The 22,214-nt window shown below is 35.0% G+C and overlaps 1 protein-coding gene across 3 annotated transcripts in view; it reads left to right on the forward strand.

The window, feature by feature from the left end:
• Positions 1–1,942: 1,942 nt before the first annotated feature.
• Positions 1,943–22,214, forward strand: part of LOC149779466 (tRNA N(3)-cytidine methyltransferase METTL2-like) — a 32,681-nt gene continuing 12,409 nt past the window's right edge. Inside the window, exons 1-8 of one of the 3 annotated variants that reach the window (XM_089940150.1) lie at positions 2,009–2,117; positions 4,720–4,848; positions 7,559–7,785; positions 9,627–9,718; positions 10,835–11,331; positions 14,818–14,867; positions 16,635–16,695; positions 18,422–18,561. In XM_089940150.1, coding sequence (XP_089796276.1) covers positions 4,825–4,848; positions 7,559–7,785; positions 9,627–9,718; positions 10,835–11,331; positions 14,818–14,867; positions 16,635–16,695; positions 18,422–18,561 — 1,091 coding nt within the window. In that variant the 5' untranslated portion in view covers positions 2,009–2,117; positions 4,720–4,824. Of the gene's footprint in view, positions 2,118–4,719; positions 4,849–7,558; positions 7,786–9,626; positions 9,719–10,834; positions 11,332–14,817; positions 14,868–16,634; positions 16,696–18,421; positions 18,562–22,214 lie in introns of all 3 variants that reach the window. The other 2 variants (XM_089940151.1, XM_089940153.1) reach the window with 2 other exon arrangements.

Below are 22,214 nucleotides of genomic sequence, written 5' to 3' on the forward strand. Positions count from 1 at the left end.
AAATTAGCGGTTTTCAATTAATATTTTTTTTTTATATTTCCATTGTTATCTCTACTGCCAGAAATTCCGTAACTTTTCAAAAACTTTGCAATGGTTTGAGAAATTCAATGACTTTTCAAGGTCCTTGAAATTTATTTTTTAAATTCCAAAACTTGTCCAGGAATCTAGACCCGCGGGAACTATGGGTACACCTCAGTATTTCTAAATATACCGCGATACGTATCATAGTATACCGCAATAATATTAGGGACCATAAATTTAAATTTCTTTTGCAGTGGCTGAAATTATTTTTTTCAGAAAATCTCCGTCTGTCAATAGTTGATAAAATATCTTGCTGTGATTTATAGCAAACTAACATCATATTATATCAATTACAGTATCTGAAAAATAATCTTCATGAGATTAAAAAGAATAAAACATATCAGATGAAAAGAAAATCGCACCCCCTCCACAATTAAATTGCCAATTTCTTATTGTAGACGTATTTGCTACGTATATGTTAACTGTGGTATAATTTGTCTTGTAAACACTGCAAATAAAGTGGGATGTTTAAGATTATACCATAGTTAACACCAGGGACGTCATTTCAACTTTTTTTTTTGGGGGGGGGGGTGAGGGGGAAACTTGATTAATTTTCGTATATAGGCAACAGCAATTTTACATTTTACAGTACATGCAAATTCGGAGGGGGGGGGTAAATGCCCCCCTGCCCTCCCCCAATGACGTCCCTGGTTAACACCTTGTAAAAGAGATTATGCTGACATTAGAGAGGTTGTTGGTGAAAATAACCAATGCTGACACTGAAACCTAAGATTACCTAGCTACATTATTGATATAATAGGCTCCTTAACTCGGATTGCGATGCCAACACCCAGGCAAAATGTTTGTTACAGGGCCAGTAAACATACAGTGCCGGATCAGATCAAGTGTTGGGGTGGATGGGTTGAAACGTTTTGAAATGGCCCCGAGTTTCCCCAAAAGGGCACTAAAATAAAAAAATATGTGTCTATTTACTCAAAGTGTGCATAATACCCAATAAACGTGCGCAACAATAAAACGATTATCAAATTTCAAGTGATAAGTGATTGTGTATATATGTTTTTTTTTTGTTTTTTTTTAGTGTGTGGAGAGTCTTTCCGGAAAGATCGGAAACCACACCCTTCCCGACTCGGCCCTGACATATAACGCAATTACTTAACAAACCGGTAAATATTTTATATTCTTGAGAAATTACGTAAAATGAAATAGAAAATAATAATTCTCCTAAAATCTTAGGATGATTTGCAGTCTTAGAAATGAATACACGAACATAACACATTAACATGCGCCAAGAAATAATGAAAAAATAAAATTTTTAAAATTTTAATCCCTATTGTTTCCCCAAATGTTACATTTTGTCCGAATATCTTTCACAAGGTCTCGTTTGGCTACTACATAGGCATAAGTGACACTTGTAAAATAGTTCTTAAAGGGTCACAAATATAATTTCATTTGTAATAATCGAAATTAATGTGAGACAAATACAACTTTTTTTAAAATAAATATTTTTTTGGTATTGTTTTATTATGGAAAATGAAAACATGCTGTAATATCATTAAATTTGTAAAGATTATTTTACGAATTTATGCTAATTGTATACGGACGGAAACTTATGAAACATCCGTACGCTGAAAAAGTAATACTCGCTAAATAAGCGATTAAGAAGAAAAAAACGGAACTTGTAAAGTTTGGATATATCTTGGTACTTACAGCAGGGAAAAATACCGCCGGTGTACGGATGTTACAGCACACGTCTAATTGGAGGGATGTTTTTGTCTTGCAGTAATAGCCGAGAGTAATTCGGATGATATCCAAGGACATTTTTTTGAATTTAGCAGAAATAGCAGATTAAATCCGAATATGTTTGTCCTAAACGTAGTTTTGCGATCGACGCCGAAGCTGACCGGATGATTAATTAAAAAGGAGAGATCTTGTTCATTGAGAGTAGTATTGAAAGAACGTGGCGTTACACATGTTATGATGGAACAAGCTCAAGATATAGGAGATAATGAGAAAAGACCTCAGTTTGGAAACAGAATTTTAACAGATCCTAAAAATGTCTTTGAACACAATGCATGGTAGATATCTCGATCTCTTTTGTTGTATGTGCAAAATATATACAAACTTATATAGTCCTACAATGTAAGACCAGAGTCTGACGTTTTATCAATAAAGTACGACGAAATCTCTGACAACATGAAATCACCTTATCGGTTCATTTATATAACCGATAAGGTGATTTCATGTCAGAGATTTTTCGCCGTACTATATTGATAAAACGTCAGACTCCTGTGGTAAGACGTAGCACATAGAACAAAAATATCTGGTGATTTGTCTCACGTTGTAGGACTGTATACAAACCTAAATCTGTTTACGTAATTTAGCATCATGAATTGAATGGTAACATCCACTTTGTGACACACCCAGAATGGATACAAACGGGTGATACTCAACACGGCAAAAGGTGACAAATCCACACAGCTGACTAAGCCGTCCAAAGCCTCACAACGCCTGACAATCATACAAAGTCAAATTAGAAAAGTGTATTAACATTGTAAATTATACTGATGAATAAACTAACCAAACCATAAGACTAGTTTTTAGCTGTCAGCCTTTATGTTACTTTGTCAGGCTTAGTGTTTAGCTGGACCAGAGAAGAAATATAAAAAAGAAATAATGCAGCTTCCCTCACCCAACCATAGAACAATAAAGTTGTTCTCCACCTTTCTTTTTCTTTCTTACATTAATGGTGGCTGGAGCATCAGCATTTTGATGATTGGAATATTGGGCCACTTGCTAATAATTAATAAATGTCTTTTGACTGATCTTTGTTTGTGAACGGTAAGTCAAACCCCTCTTCTTTTGAGCAATGGCATTTAAATCCTTCAGAATACAGGGATCGTCCTGGGCTTCGCCAATGTCGCAAATTGCGATTTTTTTTCCTTATTGGCGACAAAAATATCCCATCTGGCGATTTTTTTGGCGACAGACTTTTTGGTTATTTAATTTGTACATACAATCATGGATTTGGACTGGATAAATTAAAAGGGAGAATGAAAGGAAGCCACAATCTTGACTAAGCAATGCATTGGAATCAATCTGTTACACAAACGATCCTTTGTTCGTATTGACAACCCCATCTTTACAGTACATTGTTACATCATAATCTGCTTATGCTGACATCTGGGCTGAGTACTGTATGCTGTGTTACAGTCAATCATGCTACCGAACTCTACCTACAACTGACCGACTTCTGAAGACGCGAATAGAACAGATACAATTAATTGAATGGCTAATCCTTCTGTTATTTTTTTTTTTTTTTTACATATACCAATACAATAGTTTTGTTGAACCTTCATAGAAAACAGATAACCTTTGAAGCACCGACTACTGCGTATAAATACAAAGCAAATGGAAAAAATCTCAATCACAATTATATATGTCGCCAGTGCAGCATTTTACTCATTGATCTTTTCCTTTTGCCATCAATCCCGTGTTACGGCTGCAGAGACTTAAACTCCGCAACAAAAAATAGCAAAAAAAAAAACAGTTTTGCATAATTAATAATAATTATTTATTTCTTAAAATACAGGAGTGAAAGAATACCTAAACTGGGTGTGAATTTATGCTTATATATACGGTCCAGTATTGCCAGGTGTTGACTCGTGTAAGTTTCATTCGTGGGAATGGAGATCCTATTTTGTTAGTCGAGAAAATTTATACAGCATTCAGTGATCATTCTTGGAATTTAGGAAGCAAATCACTACAAGCTTTGTGAACTTAGCCATAAGGGGGGTGGGGGGGCTGCTGAGAGACTACTGGTGTCACCTGTCAGCACTGTAGACTGTGAATGTGGATTCAGTAAGATGAACCTCATAAAAACTGACATCAGAAATAAACTCTGCATCTCATCTCTCGAGAATTTAATGAGAATCAGCATGTACAGATGTGAAAAATTAGACTTTGAAACTGCATTCAACAAGTGGGCAGCCCTAAAATCGCGACGGATCTTCATGTAACACTTTGTAACATTTTGTTAATGCTTGTTGTAATTAGAGTATTAACTAACCCATCTTTTGTAATTTTCATTGCCTGTTACATTAATAGACTAAATTAACACTTGAAAAAATGTACACTACTTGTTCTGGCGACACTTTTTGAAAATTGGCGACAAAATATTGAGGTTGGCGATTTTTTTGGCGACAGCTTTTTAAAAGCCAGGACCATCCCTGGAATACCACATTTTTCAGTATTAATCTCTGTCAGAAGAGAACACCTGTATATCCATCAGTTATTGACAAGAACTTAAAATTGCTGACATGTATGGAAGGCACCATCACATAAGTCATGAGTAACATCAGCTTTGCCCTCAGCATTAACCAGTTCCTATAGTCCGCACCAGTCACTGTCTAGACAATTTTTACATATTGCTCTTTCCTTGGGATAATTCTGCCTTCCACTGATATGTCATCAATCTAAATTTCTGATGCTTTTAAGGAAAAATTGTGCCTCAGTTGGTCTCTGCCACCAGTAATGTCAGAAGCACAAAAAAAGCAGAAAACAACTTGTTGTTCAAGGACTACCGCCTCCTACCCCAACCTGAAGTTTGGTAAATTACAGATAGAGTAAGAAATTTGTGATATAAAAATTTATCATTAGTAAATATTGATTTGTTTACAGTAACTGAAAGAGCAAGGCTGAACTCAACCAAGGAAATGGCCAGTGAAACACATTTCGTGCCATTTCATTCAGTGAAGACCTATTAGACCAAGTGCAAATCACAAGATGACAGAAGCAGATTATTGTCTGGTATTAGAATCCTTAACTAGAAGCTTGAAAAACTTTTATCGTTGTTATCCTTAGGCACTTGGCCAAATTAGAGAAGGGTGGTGGGTTCTAATATAACTTTCATTGAAAAAAAATGGAAATTGCAATTCACTGTTGACTGGTTTACCTTACATGTGTGATAAATACCCCATGCTTATTTTTAATCTAATATTGATCAAACTTAAGATGTTGGGTCATATGATCTAGGTCTCACATGAGGTGTATGTACAGGATCCACACATATTAACATGGTCATCGTGCATGTGATTTTCTGTGCTTGTTACCACTCTTGAGAATGTATTCCTAATCCAGCTTGAATCGAGATCTTGAATGTGTACAGTTATGTGCAAGATGAATAAGTCAGTAAATTGTCGTTAAGATGAGTTTGTATTAGTTTAATTGATCTTTTCAACAACTTAGCATCTCTTTTTCTGACCATGTATGTATCATGCTGAGTAAATGGTTTTATATTAGCAAGATAAATGCATATTTATGAGGCTAACTTGAATGTAATTGGTTGAGCGTTGTTTCATTTCAGAATGTGTGTGTGATTTGGATTTTTAACGTAGCTGTAAAAAAAATTCAATCATATTGCTATGATGTCTGCAGTGTGGCAGTTTATAGTGAGGTCTAGCACTGGGGCATCATGCCACAGACATGTAGCATGATGGCCCACCCAGTCACATTATCTTGACACCAAGTCAACCAGTCCTAACACTAACCTCTTAATGCTGAGCACCGAGCAAGACAGCTGTTAGTACATTTTTATAAGTCTTTGGTATGACTCGCCAGGTGATCGAACCCATGACCTCCCGTACTTGAGGAAGACACTCTAACCACTAGGCCAGTCATTTCAGAGAAAGTATTTGTGACCCAATTCCAACTGATATGAAGTTTTTGACATTTTTTAAAAAGTCTTGTTTTTATTAGATTTTATTCAAACTGGTTCAGTAAGTCTAACTTCTAAGTCAGCAGGATCTTATTATTATTGTAATTTTGTATTTTGGGGGGATTTGGATTTTTAACATAGTTTTGGCAATTTCAGTGATATTGCTTTTATGTCTGCACTGTTGCAGTTTATAGTGATGTCTAGCACTGAGGCATCATGCCGCAGACATGTAGCATTGTGTCTACCCAGTCACATTTATCCTGACACCAGGCTGACCAGTCCTAACACTAACCTGTTAATGCTGAGTATGGAACGATGACTCTTCTGAGGATTGAATAAGTGAATTCCCACTTCTGAGGCAGTTTGTGATGTCTTTAATGCCCCTTGGACCTCCCTTTTTCCATTTCTGGAATGTACATTGATACTGTGATGCCTTCTTTGGCAAATCACTTTATTCCATTTGCTTTGCCACTTAAGATTGTGTATGTGTTGCTGTGCCATAAAAGACCAATGTATGCCTTAAAACACCAATGTAAATAGACCCAATTTGATATCTTCAGTATATAAATCAGGCAGCTAAATAGAAAATTAATGTAAATAGACCCAATTTCATATCTTCAGTATTTAAATCAGGCAGCTCAATAGATAATTAATGTTTTACATAACAGTTTTACAGTACTTGCTCAATAATTCTGATTTTTTTCGAAGAAAAAACCTCTTATATACTGATATACATTTGGCCTCCTCCCACCAATGTGTGGTTACATTGAAGAGAAAGAAAATAGGGTAGAATATTAAAACTGACAAAGTTTTGTGTCTGTTTATTTCTGGCATTGTAATGGACATTTAGCCACTTCAACATGTTCGTGGGAGGGGACTGCAACCTTTGCTGGTGGGAATCCGATTTTTACCCAATTATAAGTCCTCGACTCCTAGTTTTAAAATCCTAGTGAGACCTCTGGTTGGTACATACTTTTATAGCATAAACTAGAAATTGGTGTCATTTGCTTCCTGACTTTAAATTTTATCACAGTTACAACCCTTTGTTAATTATTTTTATCTCTTGAAATCATTTTGGTCTTTTTTTGCAACATTTCTTTAGGTTTGGTGAGGAAACTAGAACCACATACTTTTTTTATTTGGTCTTATAAGCATTAATCTGAGTCAGAGTCCAGTTTGATTTGATTGAGTGTTAATTTAGGTCCTTTTGAAATCTTACAATTATTTGTTGCTTTGAGGTGCCCACATATTTCAAAAGGCTGTCCATTTTGTCCATTAAAGCTACCGTATGCACGCTTTGCACTGTAAGTACTGTACATTATAGTTCAGCATGGTCTCACTGGTAAACTCAACCGGCCCACAAATTATAAAGTCTGTATTTACCTTTATTTAGCTTCATGTTGGAGAAATCAGAAAATATGCACATGCAAAATAATAATAAAAAAACAATTATGGTACTTTAAAAGTTTAATAATTGTCGTGTCACCAAAAGGTACTTTTTTTTTACATACCTATGTCTTAGGACACAGAAAATGTTTTTGTTTCGTGGTCTAAGATTTACAGCTATTACATTAGTCATTAAAAAGACCTAAAACTATCAAGTTTATACATTGGCCAGCAGATAAGCCGATTCCCTTTCTTCCAGGCCTTTATTTTTTTCCTAAAGTATTCGGCTTATACGCGAGTATATACGATATATTTGTTAACCCAGACAGCCCATTTTTTCATTTAAACATATGTATAGTATGAGATATGAAGTAAAGTTAATGTGTTTTACTTGCAAAACAAATTTAAATTTTGCAGATTTGCGCAGAAATAATGAATAAACTTCAAAATCAACTTCATTTGCTTCCAAAGTTGTGGTCCAAGTTGGAATCTCACTGTTTACAAGCTCTGGATGGTGTAGGGTGCTGTAGAAGTAGATTCAGCACTTCCACAATCAGGCCCCACAGTAAGACCCACAAGTCCAGGCCTTCAGGGGGAGGGAGGTTTCTCAATAATCTGACAGATGTCTTCAGCTATAACAATTGGTAAGATACCAGCATTTAGGTATTAGCAATTTGGGGATATCCAACTGTAAAGACTGCATTTTAGGGCTAGCAGTTTGTGGATATACCGCTGTATATACTGCATTTAGGGTTAGCAGTTCTGGGATATCCAACTAAATATACTGCATGTGGGGTTAGCAGTTCTGGGATATCAACTGTATGTACTGCATGTGGGGTTAGCAGTTCTGGGATATTCAACTGCATATACTGCATGTGGGGTTAGCAGTTCTGGGATATCCAACTATATGTACTGCATGTGGGTTTAGCAGTTCTGGGATAACCTACTGTATATACTGAAGAACCCAATCAAATATATGGAATATATGCTTATCTCATCAAGATGCTGGACTAGTTTGGTAATTAGCGAGATACACCCATATTGCTGAGATGATCTTGTATCTGATTTTGATGACCATTTACAAGGCTGTAATACAGATCTACTTTTGGGAAGACTTGGAATATATGCTTGTATCATCAAGATTTTTGGAAAGCGCCAATAATGAACAAGGTATGCACATATTAATGAGGAGATTTTGAGTGAGATTCATGCACACTAATGAGGTAATCTGGCATCTTCTTGCTGACCTTGTTACAACTTTGGTGGCCCTATTTCAGACCCATTTTTGATCAGACTTGGAATGCATCAAGGTCTGAGAGAAGTTTTATAATAAGATTCACACATACTGATGAGGTGATCTTTTATCAGATTGGCTGAGCTTGTAAAGATTCTGAAAGCCATATATTTTATCTGATTTAGTTCAAACTTCAGATATATGCTTATATGAGATGGATCTCACAGGAGTTCAGTATGGTATATGTCTATTGCATATTAACAAGGTGTTCTTGCTTATGGGGTTAAACCAACATAATGCAAAGATTCAGAGATTATTTTGAAATGTTTTAATTAAAAGTTGGTAAATAAATCCTTCCTGACATTTTCCCTCATTCCATTGATATTCATTATATATGTTACTAGGTCCAAGCCATAATTGTATCTTTCTCCATACCAGAAATCTTAGTAATACAAAAGCTTAGCATTGGTTTCAGGTGCGTTTTTTGTTCTTTCTTCAAGTTAGGGTCCAGGCAGGACCCTATTATCTCGATGAAGTTGGAAAAAATAGGGAGAAGTGTGCACAGAAATTTAAAATTTTAGTCACCATACATTAATATTTTTACATATTTTCATGTCAGATATTGCAATAATGATATTACTATTAAAAGTCCAGGAGAAAAAAACCTATTGGATAACACAAAATGGCAGCCTCAAAAGTATGTAAGACATATCTTATGTAATTTACAATATTATACAAATCACATATTTTGGCCATGAAAGACATATCCTATGTAATTTACATTATTACATGAATCAGTTATTTGCTATGTAAGACATCCTATATAATTTACAGTATTACACGATTCATCTACTGTGAAGTGTTTTGAATCCTTTTCACATTAAAACTGAGGTTACTTTTGGTGAAAATTGCTTGTAGATTAAGATTTAGAGTTAAATATTTGAAAGGGTGCACTTTATAACAGTTAACTCGGTTCTCTTCCCCCCTACTCCAACCCCCTAGTCTTTATTGGTTCTTCTGCCATATCACTAGCATTCAGATATGATGGTTCTCTGTTTCATGCAGTCAAACCCTAGTCTCTCAGTATATCTGTTGTAGATAGTTTCTAGACTTTAGTTCATGTCTAACTGATGAAGGCACACGGAGACATGCCTACACTGCTTCATGTAACTTGATGAGATTTTTGGACCTGTAGATTAGAGACCTGACAGCAATATATATGCATAAATGACAATGTGCTGTACTTTTCAGGGACAATGTGGTGTGGGATGAGAAGCAAGAGGAGGAAGCCAGACGGATCACCAGCCAGCAGTTATCTAGCCCTGTCCCAGAACATGACAAAGGTATGTTTATTTACAACTGTCAGATATCCCTCATCATGTGTCTGTGGACAATAGTCCTTGACCTTATTCCTGACATTATTCTTTTTATAATTTCTGCCTGGGTTCTTTAAAGGCAAGCAACCCTGTCGACAGAATCAAATCATTGTAATTGCTTTATGCTGATGGAAATCAGCAACTGAATCATCTTTTCCAGCTTGAGTCAGTTCATAGTCAGGTAGTATTACCATAAAGAGACACCTCATATCATGGGAGGAAAAGCCTCATATATTAAAATCCTTACAAGATGTTTGGGACACATGCATGTTATCCTATACTGTATTTAGAAAAGTAGTGCCAAAATTTGGGGATTTATTCTGTATGTCTGAGGAATACAGATTCTCATGCTAATCATCATACAATCAGCGGAATTTGGCATCATGTTCTCATGCGATTATTATATGTGGGCTATTCTGATGGCAAATTAACATAATTTCTCTGGTGCCAGACATAAGACGGTTGATGAGCCTGATTTTCTTGACAGAAATTAATGGATACATCTGCTGCTGATAAAGAAAGCAGAATGTCAAGGAAACTGAGAGATTAGTGTAATGAATCGTGGAATGGAATATGATATTTTCATGGGTCGAAATAACAAGAAAACAAGGGAACAATATTTAGCTTTATGCACATTGTGTTGCAACTGTGGGAGGAATATTTTAGTGGCAACCAATAATGAAATTATAAAATTCAGTATAATCTCATCAGGTTTGTTGACATTTAAAATGAAACATTGTAGCGAAATTGATCAGGGTGACAGAGGAAGGTCTAGAACTTTGGATTTGCAGATATGCCACTTATCTTGATTTACTATGGATCTTGATGGATTTTTGTTTAAAAGTCAGGAAATTCCAACTTTTCAACTTTTTGTTTAAAATTCCAATTTTTATAAATGCAAAGAAATAAAAGCTTTTGTTTCAAAATGGCTGTATCTCCTTCAAAAAGAGAGGAAAAGTGATGCAGCGATTCTGCAGTGTTTTTAATGGAAGTATAATATACGTTTCGGTAAATATGCAAACTGGATTGAAGCTGTAGTTAAGAAATGTTAAAATGTAATTTTAAATTATGCTGATGTTTCAGAAAAGTTTGAAGAGAATGCCTTTGAGTACTGGAATGAATTTTACACGCAGCATCAGAACCGTTTTTTTAAAGACCGCCATTGGCTGTTTACGGAGTTCCCAGAACTATTAGCAGGGGAGGCAACTCCAGGGCCCAAGGGTGAAACTTCTCAGACAGTTATTCAAGGGAATCCTTCTCATCAGGAAATGGATGTAGTGAAACAAAATGAACAGGAGATGAAAAAGCTGCACTGTATCGGATGTACTATGGGTATGGAAGGGAATTCAGAAATACACTCACAAGACGCACAATCCATCATCAAAGAAGGCCCCACCTGCACAGGGGCCTCCTGTGTAGCTAGTACAGAAGAAATTAATAGAAAATGCCCAAATGTGAAGAGAGTTAACACAGATTTAAGGGATGTTCAAGCATATTCCAGCATGGATCAAGATGTAACAGAATCAGATGGAAAAAAAGATGGCTACCCTGGTGAACATATAAAGTATAAAATACTTGAGGTTGGTATATTTAGTTACTTGATACAATTTTCAACATAATCAAAAAGCATGCATTGGTTAATGATTGATTAAATCAAGTAAATTATGTCATAATCAGAAAGTGTTTAGTGGCATTGACTAGGTTAGATCAAATTACCTAATGACACAATGAGAAAGTTTGTAATGGTATTTACTTGATTAGCTCAAGTACCTTATGACATCATCAAATAGTGTGTAGTAGCGTTGCAGACCTGCCAACTCTTACTATTTTGCCATAAGTCTTACGAAAGTTATCCATAAAATATGGACTTATAGCATACAAGCAAAATCTACAGAGAAATGATCGTTGACAAAAAATCCGCATAATTGGTTCATCCATGTTTTATTTGGATCCGGGCTTTGTCTTAGAATTAGTGAAATTATTCAGGGAACCAGACTAACTTTACAGCAGCGACACTAACGCTTTAAACTGCACCTATTTGTTTGTGCGAAGCGTCTGCATGATCAAACTGTTGATTATATAATTTTAAAAAATGGCTTCCAGAAGGCGATGCATGTTTAAGGTGAAAGGGAAATTAAGCTTATAGAAAAGTGTTAACAATCAACACAGAAGAATAAAAAGGAGTATTCAGATTCTTTTGAATAAAAGCTGGAACGGACACAATTACGTTTATTGGACATCACCTGTCAGTTTGAGTAACTCTCATGGCAGGAGATATGATTGCCGTTGTCATGTCAAAATGGAAACGAATTTCCAAGAATTATGTAAAGTTGCATAGGGTTTGGAACTAAAGTTTGTGCAGCTGTACTAGTGGTAAATAAATTCTACGCATACTTTACAAATTTTTCAGTTGAACATAATGTTTATCATCGATAATTCGATCTTTTAATTACATTATCCAGCTTTACAATAGCAGTTATTAATATTTTGTTACACCTTACTGAAAACTGGTCAATCTTATGGAAAAAAATCAACTGCCTTACTGAGATGGACTCGTCAGGGTTGACAGGTCTGGCATTTACTTGATTAGCTCAAGTATCTTATGACATAATGAAAAAGTGTGTAGTGGCATTGACTTGATTAGCACAAGTACCTTATGACATAATAAAAAAGTGTGTAGTGACATTGGCTAGATTAGATCAAGTACCTTTTGACATAATAAAAAAGTGTAACGTGGCATTGACTTGATTAGATCAAGTACCTTTTGACATAATGAAAAAGTGTGTAGTGGCATTGGCTAGATTAGATCAAGTACCTTTTGACATAATGGAAAAGTGTGTAGTGGCATTGGCTAGATTAGATCAAGCACCTTTTGACATAATGAAAGTGTGTAGTGGCATTGACTAGATTAGATCAAGTACCTTTTGACATAATGAAAGTGTGTAGTGGCATTGACTAGATTAGATCAAGTACCTTTTGACATAATGAAAGTGTGTAGTGGCATTGGCTAGATTAGATCAAGTATCTTTTGACATAATGAAAGTGTGTAGTGGCATTGGCTAGATTAGATCAAATACCTTTTGACATAATGAAAAAGTGTGTAGTGCCATTGGGTAGATTAGATCAAGTACCTTTTGAGATAATGAAAAAGTGTATAGTGGCATTGACTTGATTAGATCAAGTACCTTTTGACATAATGGAAAAGTGTGTAGTGGCATTGACTAGATTAGATCAAGTACCTTTTGACATAATGAAAGTGTGTAGTGGCATTGGCTAGATTAGATCAAATACCTTTTGACATAATGAAAAAGTGCGTAGTGGCATTGGCTAGATTAGATCAAGTACCTTTTGACATAATGAAAAAGTATGTAGTGGCATTGGCTAGATTAGATCAAGTACCTTTTGACATAATGAAAAAGTGTGTAGTGGCATTGACTTGATTGCATTTGATATTGTTCTTCACGCATGGTTCATTGTGCATCCATCAACAATAGCTTGTTACCAACCAAAGTCCATATTTCTTGTCCAGTTTCAGTTATACCATGGAATATGGATTTATATCATCAAAATATTTGTCAAAAGTTCAGTAGTGATGAGATATTAACGAGAATTCACATCAGATCAGTTACCACTCTTGATACATTCTGTTGATCCATTTTTTTTTATCAAACTTGTTACATATGCTTACACCATTAAACTCTCCTTTGAACATATGAATTTGATAATGTGTGAGATATTATTGAAGTAATCTTGCATCTCAATTGCTGAACTTATTACCATTCTTGAGGGCACATTTCCACACTGATTTTGTTTAAAGATCTCAAATGAGTTGATAAAGAACAAGATCCCCATATATTAATTTAGTGATCTTGAATCAGGTTAATTAAGCTTTCTATCCTGCAGAAAGACATATTTCTGATATTATTTTGATCAAACTTGAAATGTGGACTTACATCATCAAGATCTTGGATTAGTTTGATAATGAGTGTGATCCATGCATGTTAATTATGTAATGTTGTATTTGATTGCCTAAACTTTTTACCACACTGGTGGCAGTATTCCTGATCAAAGTTTCCTGATAAAAGTTTGATCGCACTTGGAATGTATTCTTATCCACTATCGTCAAGATTTCAGATGAGTTAAAAAAGGAGCATGATTTATGCATTCTGTTGAGGTGACCTTGCCTCTGGTTGGCTGACCTTACCACTTTGGAAGATATATTTCTGATCCAGGTTTGATCTATGAATATATAATTAGCTGAACTTGTTAACATGCTGGAAGTGACTTTTGTTCAAACATGGAATATATGTATATTCTTACGTCATCAAAATCTTGGACAATTTTGATGATGATTCGGAACCATGCATATCAATGGTGTGATCTTGTATTTGATTGGTTGTGTGTATTACCACTCTGGAAGCCTGTTTTTGGCTTGTATCATGAAAATATATGGGTTCCTTTTTATGAGCAAGATATTTTACATATTATTCATTAGCTTCTTACCACTTGAGAGATGGTAATTATGACCCAGGTCTAATCAGTGTTGGTAAATATGCTAATATTGTTAAGGTGTTGAATGATATTTTTATGACTGACATCTATGCTTATTTATATAGTTATCTTGTATTTGATATGGATATTACTTTTAACACACTTTATATTTGACAGGATTTTAATTCTGCTTTGTGAACAGACAATGAATTTTTATGTATATTTTTATGTGACTTTGCATCTGATACGCAATCAACAGCAGTAGATGAAATTTCAAAAGAAAGCATCATACTGATTCAGATTTCTTGCTTACATTAGGTGCATGTTAGCCATGTGAGCAATCACAGGCCAACCTGGAACTCTTTTCTTTTTTATTGGGGGTGGGGGCTCAGAGAGATACATCAGCTCAGAGTAAATAGATGTTTTGTTTAAAGGCGAATTTTTGTTGTCAAATGGATTGCAGTGATGTGTTACGAGAGATACTCAGATCAGAAGCAAAGTATTCCCTTTGTAGTTTAGTGTCAAATAGATTACCGGTTTGTCCTGTCTGTAATTAGTATGATTTTTTTTTTCAGGTTGGCTGTGGTGTAGGGAACACCGTATTTCCCATTTTGCAAGCAACCAAGTAAGTTGCAGAAATCTTTGCAGCTTACCTAACCTAACCATAAAGTCAATTGAGCCCTAAGTATGATCCATACTGTGTCATCCATCATCTCTTTGCATTTGTGCTTTGCAATAACTTCTTCTCACAAACTCCCGTTTGCACATGTTTTTACATGAAGCCTTTACAGTCATCAACCAAGAGTGGTTGTTATTACTAAGAGGGGGGAAAAAAACAACCAACTTCTCATAAACTACTATGACAGAAAGTATTCTTTAGTTTTCAGATTTGTGCAAATGATACCAATCTGCAATCAGATATGGCCACCATTACTAAACACTTCCAAATTTTTAAATGACTTTTCAAAACTTGCTCAGCAGAGTTTGACCATATTTTCAAATTTATACTAATGATGCAGATCCACTGTTAGATATGGCTATTACTACTAAAAATATCTACTTTTTTTATCTCGGTTGGTAGTTAAAAAAACAATCAATCAACCAACCATCAATAATGTTATAACTAGAATTTGGCCAATTTTGACACCAAGCATCTTGGCAATGAGGCCATTTAGTATGGGACAAAAGATGCCATAAAATAGGGATGATGATAAAAAAAATTGAGAAACCTTAAAACAGTTTTTAAAAATGATAAATGTGATAAACAGTATTGGAATAAATGTCTTCATAAAGATTCGTAATTTCTTGGGCAACTACTCTTGTATTTGTTTGTAAGGCAGATGTGAAACAGGTGTTTTTGCATCTGTTGGTTAGGCAGGTGTGCAACAGGTGCTCTTACATTTGTCTATTAGGCAGGTGTGAAACAGGTGCTCCTGCATCTTTCTATTAGGCATTATGGTCTCCACTTAGTCGGGCACTGCATCCTGTCATCCCAAAGTTCTGTCCTACCCTCTTTTGTGTGCATTCTGCCCCCCCCCCCCAACTGTCTGGTCTTAATCTTGAGGTTTAATACACTGCATATAGTAACATTTAACTTGCACAATTTGGGCATCAACTTGGAATCATTATCTTCTAGCTTTCACTGGAAGTGCAAGTATTATCAGAAATGCTTTGCACTTGAGGTAAGGAAGAAGCTTATTTATTTGGGAGTCAAAAGTTCAGAGGTCAAGGTGACTGGAGGAAGAAAAATGACTTCTGCACAGTAATTTAATTATTGAACATATACTGCACTCAGGTTACTGGCTGACTTGCAACTCTGTTTTGAAAAAGGCCTACTGATTTTGGGGGTCAGAGGTCAGGGTAACTGTATCAAAGAAAAATGGGTCTTGCAGAATAACGTTTGTTCTAAAGTAAGTTTCTTAACTAAGCTTTTTGTATCGCTTGCACCAAGGGCAGTAGAACAACCTATTGTATGGAGTTTAAAGGCCATGTTAAATCCAGTAAATATAATGGTTTCTGCACATTAAATTTCCATTCAAAGTTCCAGCAAAAAGGATAATTGAACAGATTGGTGTATATTGTGCCACTTTTGTTCTTAGTTACAGTGATAAAATAATTAATAAAAAATATTAATCAATTGCTTTAATAAGCAGTTGTTTAGTATAAGAGGTAAATTCTTTGCATATATATTTGCAATTTCCTGTATTTATTCTAAAGTTATTTATTATTCGATTCAGTAATGTTTAAAATTCATTTGGTTGCAGCATGTCATCTACAGGAGAAGCAGTATTCATCACAAATAATTTGAGTCAAATAATATTTTAAAACTTTCATTGACAAAGATTTAACCTCCAGACACTTGCACAGTTTTCTCATATTTTCTTTTTTTCAGTAACCCTAACCTGATGGTTTATTGCTCTGATTTCTCCACGACAGCCATTGACCTGGTGAAGGTAATTATTTTGACTCAGTCGTAGGATATGGGGAGTCATACTGCTGGTTCAAAGAATATCTGTTCTTGTAGGCAAGTGCTTGCACAGGACTGCTAGCTTTCAAGGCCCTGTAAACAATGAGATAGCAAGTAGAAATTGGCTGTAACATTAAATCCGCACCTTGCATTAAAACCAATCAAGCTTGTGGTAGGGTTCTTAGTCCATCGTCCATTAAGCTTTGTATCTTCACATTTGATATCTTCAGTGTCTTCTTAAAAAACTACCTGAACAGTTTGCACATGATTTTGCAGGGTGCATTCTGGTATCAAAACCTTTTTTTATGAATAATACAAATCTACCCTCAAATATGGCCACAGTTAATAAGAATTAAAATCCTTTAAATGACTGTCCAAAAACCATTTGACAGAATTTGACCAAACTTAATACAAAGTGTTCTAACATCAGGTGCTTCAAAATTGGTACAGATGATGCCAACATATTTAGTATTTCTCCCACAAACATGTAAGAAGTTGTATTCCAGATTCATGTTCAAGCTGGTAAAGTAGTTGTGGGTTTTAATAACATTAATCAGTACATGCCATGCATGGTGGACAGTATATTTGGTGGAGAAAGGACCTGGGAAGACCCTGGAATGAACCATTAACCCATGGCAGGTGTTCTAACATACCTACATTAGTTGAGACTGGAGTTGAACTCTTGCAGATAAGGGTCAGATATGTGAGTAATGTGTAAAGACAAGTGAAATAACCACTCTGCAACTTCGGGCCCCAAAGGGTGACACTAAAGGTTTTACTAACTTTGATATGTGTTATGGCAATGGAAATTACATTAACTGTACTGAACTCTAAGTATCTGGAGAAAAAGTTTATTATAATTGGAATCAAACAGACAATATGTACTTTCTATGAGAGGTCAAGATTACAATATTATTAATTAATGCAGTGATGTATTGTTCCAGGCTTTGATCTTTGCACCCTAACAATACCAGAAAATAGGATTTCAAGAGAATTTCACATGCATGTCAATGTTGTTTAACTCTTGCATAAGTTACATTGCCAGCATGCATGTCATTATTTTGTAGAATTACAATCTATCATTGTTTGATCCAATACTGGATGGCATTGAAAAGCAAATGATAAAATTACACAGATATCCTTCTGTGGAAATAGTACTACTGCATCCCTGATGAAAATATATCCTCATGTGGAAATGGTACAACTCCTTCCCCAAAGAACATATATCCTTCTGTGGAAACACCACAACTGCATCCCCACTAGACATATATCCTCCTATGGAAACATTACAACTCCTTCCCCAATAAACATGTATTCTACTGTAGAAGCAGTATGACTCCTTCCCCAGGTCATAAATTTATGTATGTTTAAACCCATTTTACACAAAAAGTTGAAAAATTTATACCCACCAAAATAGTTGAATTTACGGCACATTTTAAATATTTGTGGTTTTGATTTACATTAGCATTCTTGGAGGTAATTTGAATGAGAATCAAATTTCTATGTGCAATATATGTGTCTTGTGTAATTTTATGTCATGAAACATTTAATTAAAATTACTTTTGTGGTTGCATTTGAAGTTATTGGAGATTAATGAAGTGAAAATGGTTGAAATATAAGAATAAAATATTTGTATGCAAGAGAGATCACATCTAGGTTCCAGAGGTATAAAGTCTCCAGACAGCATTGTTCATTCCTTGTCTTTTAAATAGGAGCATCCAGATTACAACCCATTACGATGCCATGCCTTTGTGTGGGACCTAACAGACTCTGATGCCTCCATTCCATTGCTAAAGGATAGTTTGGATGTTATCATTTTGATATTCGTCCTGTCAGCCATCCATCCAAGCAAGTAAGCTATGGCAGCCACTATTGTTATTCCTTAGTACACATATTATGTTCATGCCAACATTTATGGTCATTTTCTATGAAGCAGCTGCTATTGTTTAAGTTTGTCCTGTGCGATGATTTATGGACATTGGTCGGGGGGCAACTGTTGAATCTCAGCAAGGGTAATGCAGGCAAAAATGGTTGCAAAATTTTAGTTGTTTTTCTTCTATGTAAAAATTGGGTAACTGCATGAAATTTCGCTGTGAACAAGAATATTGTTTAATTTCCCAGGCTAGTTGGGCTAGGAATTGGCAACCCTTACTAGCTTCATTGCAGTCCAGTTGTTTGTGCAACTAAAGTTAGTTTGAAAGGGAATCTTGTATTGCAACAAATGTCATTTCATGATGATATTCATTCAGGATGATAAAAATGGACAGACAAGTTGGAAATAGTATCAGGGGGAAAATATAGACCAAGGTACAATATAATCTCTATTAATAGAGTTCACTGCACTTATTACAGCTGTAAAATAATCGGTCCATCAGTTTGGGAGATATCGACCTTTACTTTCTCAGTTTTCTGACACATAGATTCACCATTTTCTCACAGAGGGTGCTTCATTTGTTACATGAAACTTAATACCATTGTTAGTGCTGTTGAGCCAGTCATCGTGTGTGTCAGATGGATCTAGAATTACTTACTGTTCTAAGAGAGAGAGCATGTATGTATACTGGTTCTGCAAGTGCAAGTATGTTTGTTTCAAATTTTGGTTCAAATTATCAGTTGTGTGGGTTTTTTTAATAAAGAGACAAGTTGTTAAGAATGAGAAACTGCTATCTCAGATTTCATATAATTTATGGGGTTTTAAATCATGAAAATAGTTAACTTTTCATGTGCTGTTAGAAACATACACCACTCCCTCGATAACTCATAAACCTGCTTATCATGTGTGGTCAGGCGTGGAGCCAATTCTTTTTGCTAGAAAATAAAACATAAATTGCCCCCCCATTTTGTTTAATGTGAAGAAAATTGTGATCACAATTGGTAAATGAAACCTTGAATTGTCACTCATTATACTGTCAGAAATGGTGGCTAATATCCAGAAATTTGAATAAACATCAAGAAATTCTCAGCTTAATAAGGAATCATATTTTGTTCATTTTTCTTTCCAAAGAACATTTTCAGTACACTACAAATTAACAGTATTTGACCAAATTTTGATCAATGAAAATGTCACAAATGCTTTCTGGTTGCAACACTTTAATAAATACCAATTAAATAAGCTTTGTCAGATGAAATTCCTGTTTTACTTCTATTTCGTAATTTGTCAAAATTTTATGAAAAGTCACCCATGTACCCATCGATCCTAGAGATTGGTTAACCAAGTTCCCAATCAAACGGAAATTATATTAAATGAGAAACTGAACTGCTTTGTTGTAAGTTCATACACGTCACACACCCCACCCTACCCCCACTCCGAGAGGTATAAGCGTAATTATTACTAAAATGAGTGGCAAAAAAGCACAGTCTGAACATAAAAAGAGTATATATATTGCATACCATAATTACAGAAAACCTTATGAAAAACATATATCTACTTTTGCTACTTACCTGAATCGGCAGTTAGTTAAAATTCTTGTCAGAAAGTTGCTAAATCCATATGGATTAGTATGAGAATACAGACAAAAAAACAAAATAATAATTTAGTTTTAGTGTAATCGTAAATGCAATGTGCTGTTTTGTATTCAGATGTGAAAAAATGTAAATCTACTATCATAGCTATGTCCACGAGAACCTAAGTGCCAACTGTATTTTCATCTCTGACTTGCAGAAGTATTTATTGTACTATTACACTCAGTTAAAAGAAGACCTGCTTTGTATTAGCTTGTTAATTATGTCTTTGTGTCAAATCAGAGTAAATGGGGTGGAATAAAAGAAAAGTTAAAAAGACATGTAAATCCTACCTGCATAAGAGCTTGCAGTCATGGTCATTTGTCAGGTCAACTCATTTCAGTTGATCAAACACTGTTATCAATATTAGTAAGTAATTTAATGAAACTACCTTTAATTAGCTTACTCATTCACAAATGTGATCAAAGATAGTGATGCAACAAAGCAGAACGAGTACTTGATAAATAAAAAGCTTTGTTTCTCAGATGTGGTTCATTAGAGTGAAGTGAGTTCTTGAGAGTATAGTGAATTTAAAATTCTTGTATTGGCACTTAGAGATTACTTCAAGGCTGAGAAGAATCTTTGTTTTCTTGCAATGAAATCATGGCATTATTACTTACTAATTTCATTACTTACTAATAGAACAATAAAAAAAATTGAGTTTTGACAGTGATGGTTGTTTCACGAAATAAATGTTCTAAGTTTTTTTAAGAAAGGAATTTTTTATTGTGAATAAGCAGCAACAAAAGGCAGTAACATAATATACAGTGTTCTCACATACACGTGATGGCTGATTGGAAAATGTTGTTAGTGATCTTTAAGAGGTTGTGTATCTTAAAAATAAAGGTAATTAATACAAAAAGCAAACAGCTTGTTTAGAAAAGGTATTTATTGACAATTATTGCCATTGTGATTATAAACTGACACTCAAGCCATTAAAGAGCCTGGTTATCACCCTCCCCCAAGTCAGTGGTGATGGCATTACCTTATTAAATTTTTAAGGGCCCTAGGTAACTCATTCCAATGCTTATAGTTTGGTCTATGTTTTTGGACCCACTCAGACTTGCCATCTCTTACAATTTTGCCATAAGTCTTAAGAAATTTACCCATAAAATACAAACTTAGGCAAACAAGCAAAAACTACGAAAAAATGATCATTGCCGAAGAATCCGGAAAATTTGTTCATGTTTAATTTGGATCTGGGTTTCATATTAGAAGGAGTGAAATTGGTCAGGGATCCAGACTAACTTTACAGCAGCACGTCAGACACGTTAAACTGTACATATTTGTTCATGCTAATCGTCTGCATAATCAAACTGTTGATCATAGGATTTTTTTAAAATGGCATCCAGCAAGCGTTGCATGTTTAAGACAAAAGGGGAAATAAGCCTCTTGAAAGGTGTTAATAATCAACATAGAAAAATAAAAAGGAATATTCAGATTCTTGAGAATATAAGCTGGAAGGGACACAGTTATGCTTATTGGACATCATGTGCCTAATTGAGTATGACTCATGGCAGGAAATATGATTGAAGTTGTTATGTGTAATGGAATTTCCAAGAATTACATCAAGTTGAGAGATAGCAACAAGCCGTTGAGCTTCATAGGGTTTGGAACTAAAATTTGTACAACTGTGCTAGTGGTAGATAAAGTCTACGCATTCTTTACAAACTTTTCAGTTGAACATAATGTTTATCGTCGCTGCACGTTCTGAATACCGAACTTTTAATTACAGTAAAAGTTTATGATATTTTGTTACACCTTACTGAAAACTTCCTTACTGAGACAGACTTGTCAGGGTTGGCAGGTTTGCCCACTTTGTGCACAAGATATTGAGGGAAAGGTGTATGTCAAGAGAAGTTAAACATGTCAGATGATACGTTCTATCCCTGAATGATGGCTTGGTTAGGTTTTTAATTGCCATTCAGCATTTTAAGTCATATGTCTTTTTGCGCTAACTTTTAAAACAAAATTTTAAAAGAAACATAACACTAAAAGTATTTG

The sequence above is a fragment of the Sinohyriopsis cumingii genome, chromosome 17, assembly GCF_028554795.1.
Source record: "Sinohyriopsis cumingii isolate HCF-2022 chromosome 17, ASM2855479v2, whole genome shotgun sequence".
Taxonomy (NCBI): domain Eukaryota; kingdom Metazoa; phylum Mollusca; class Bivalvia; order Unionida; family Unionidae; genus Sinohyriopsis; species Sinohyriopsis cumingii.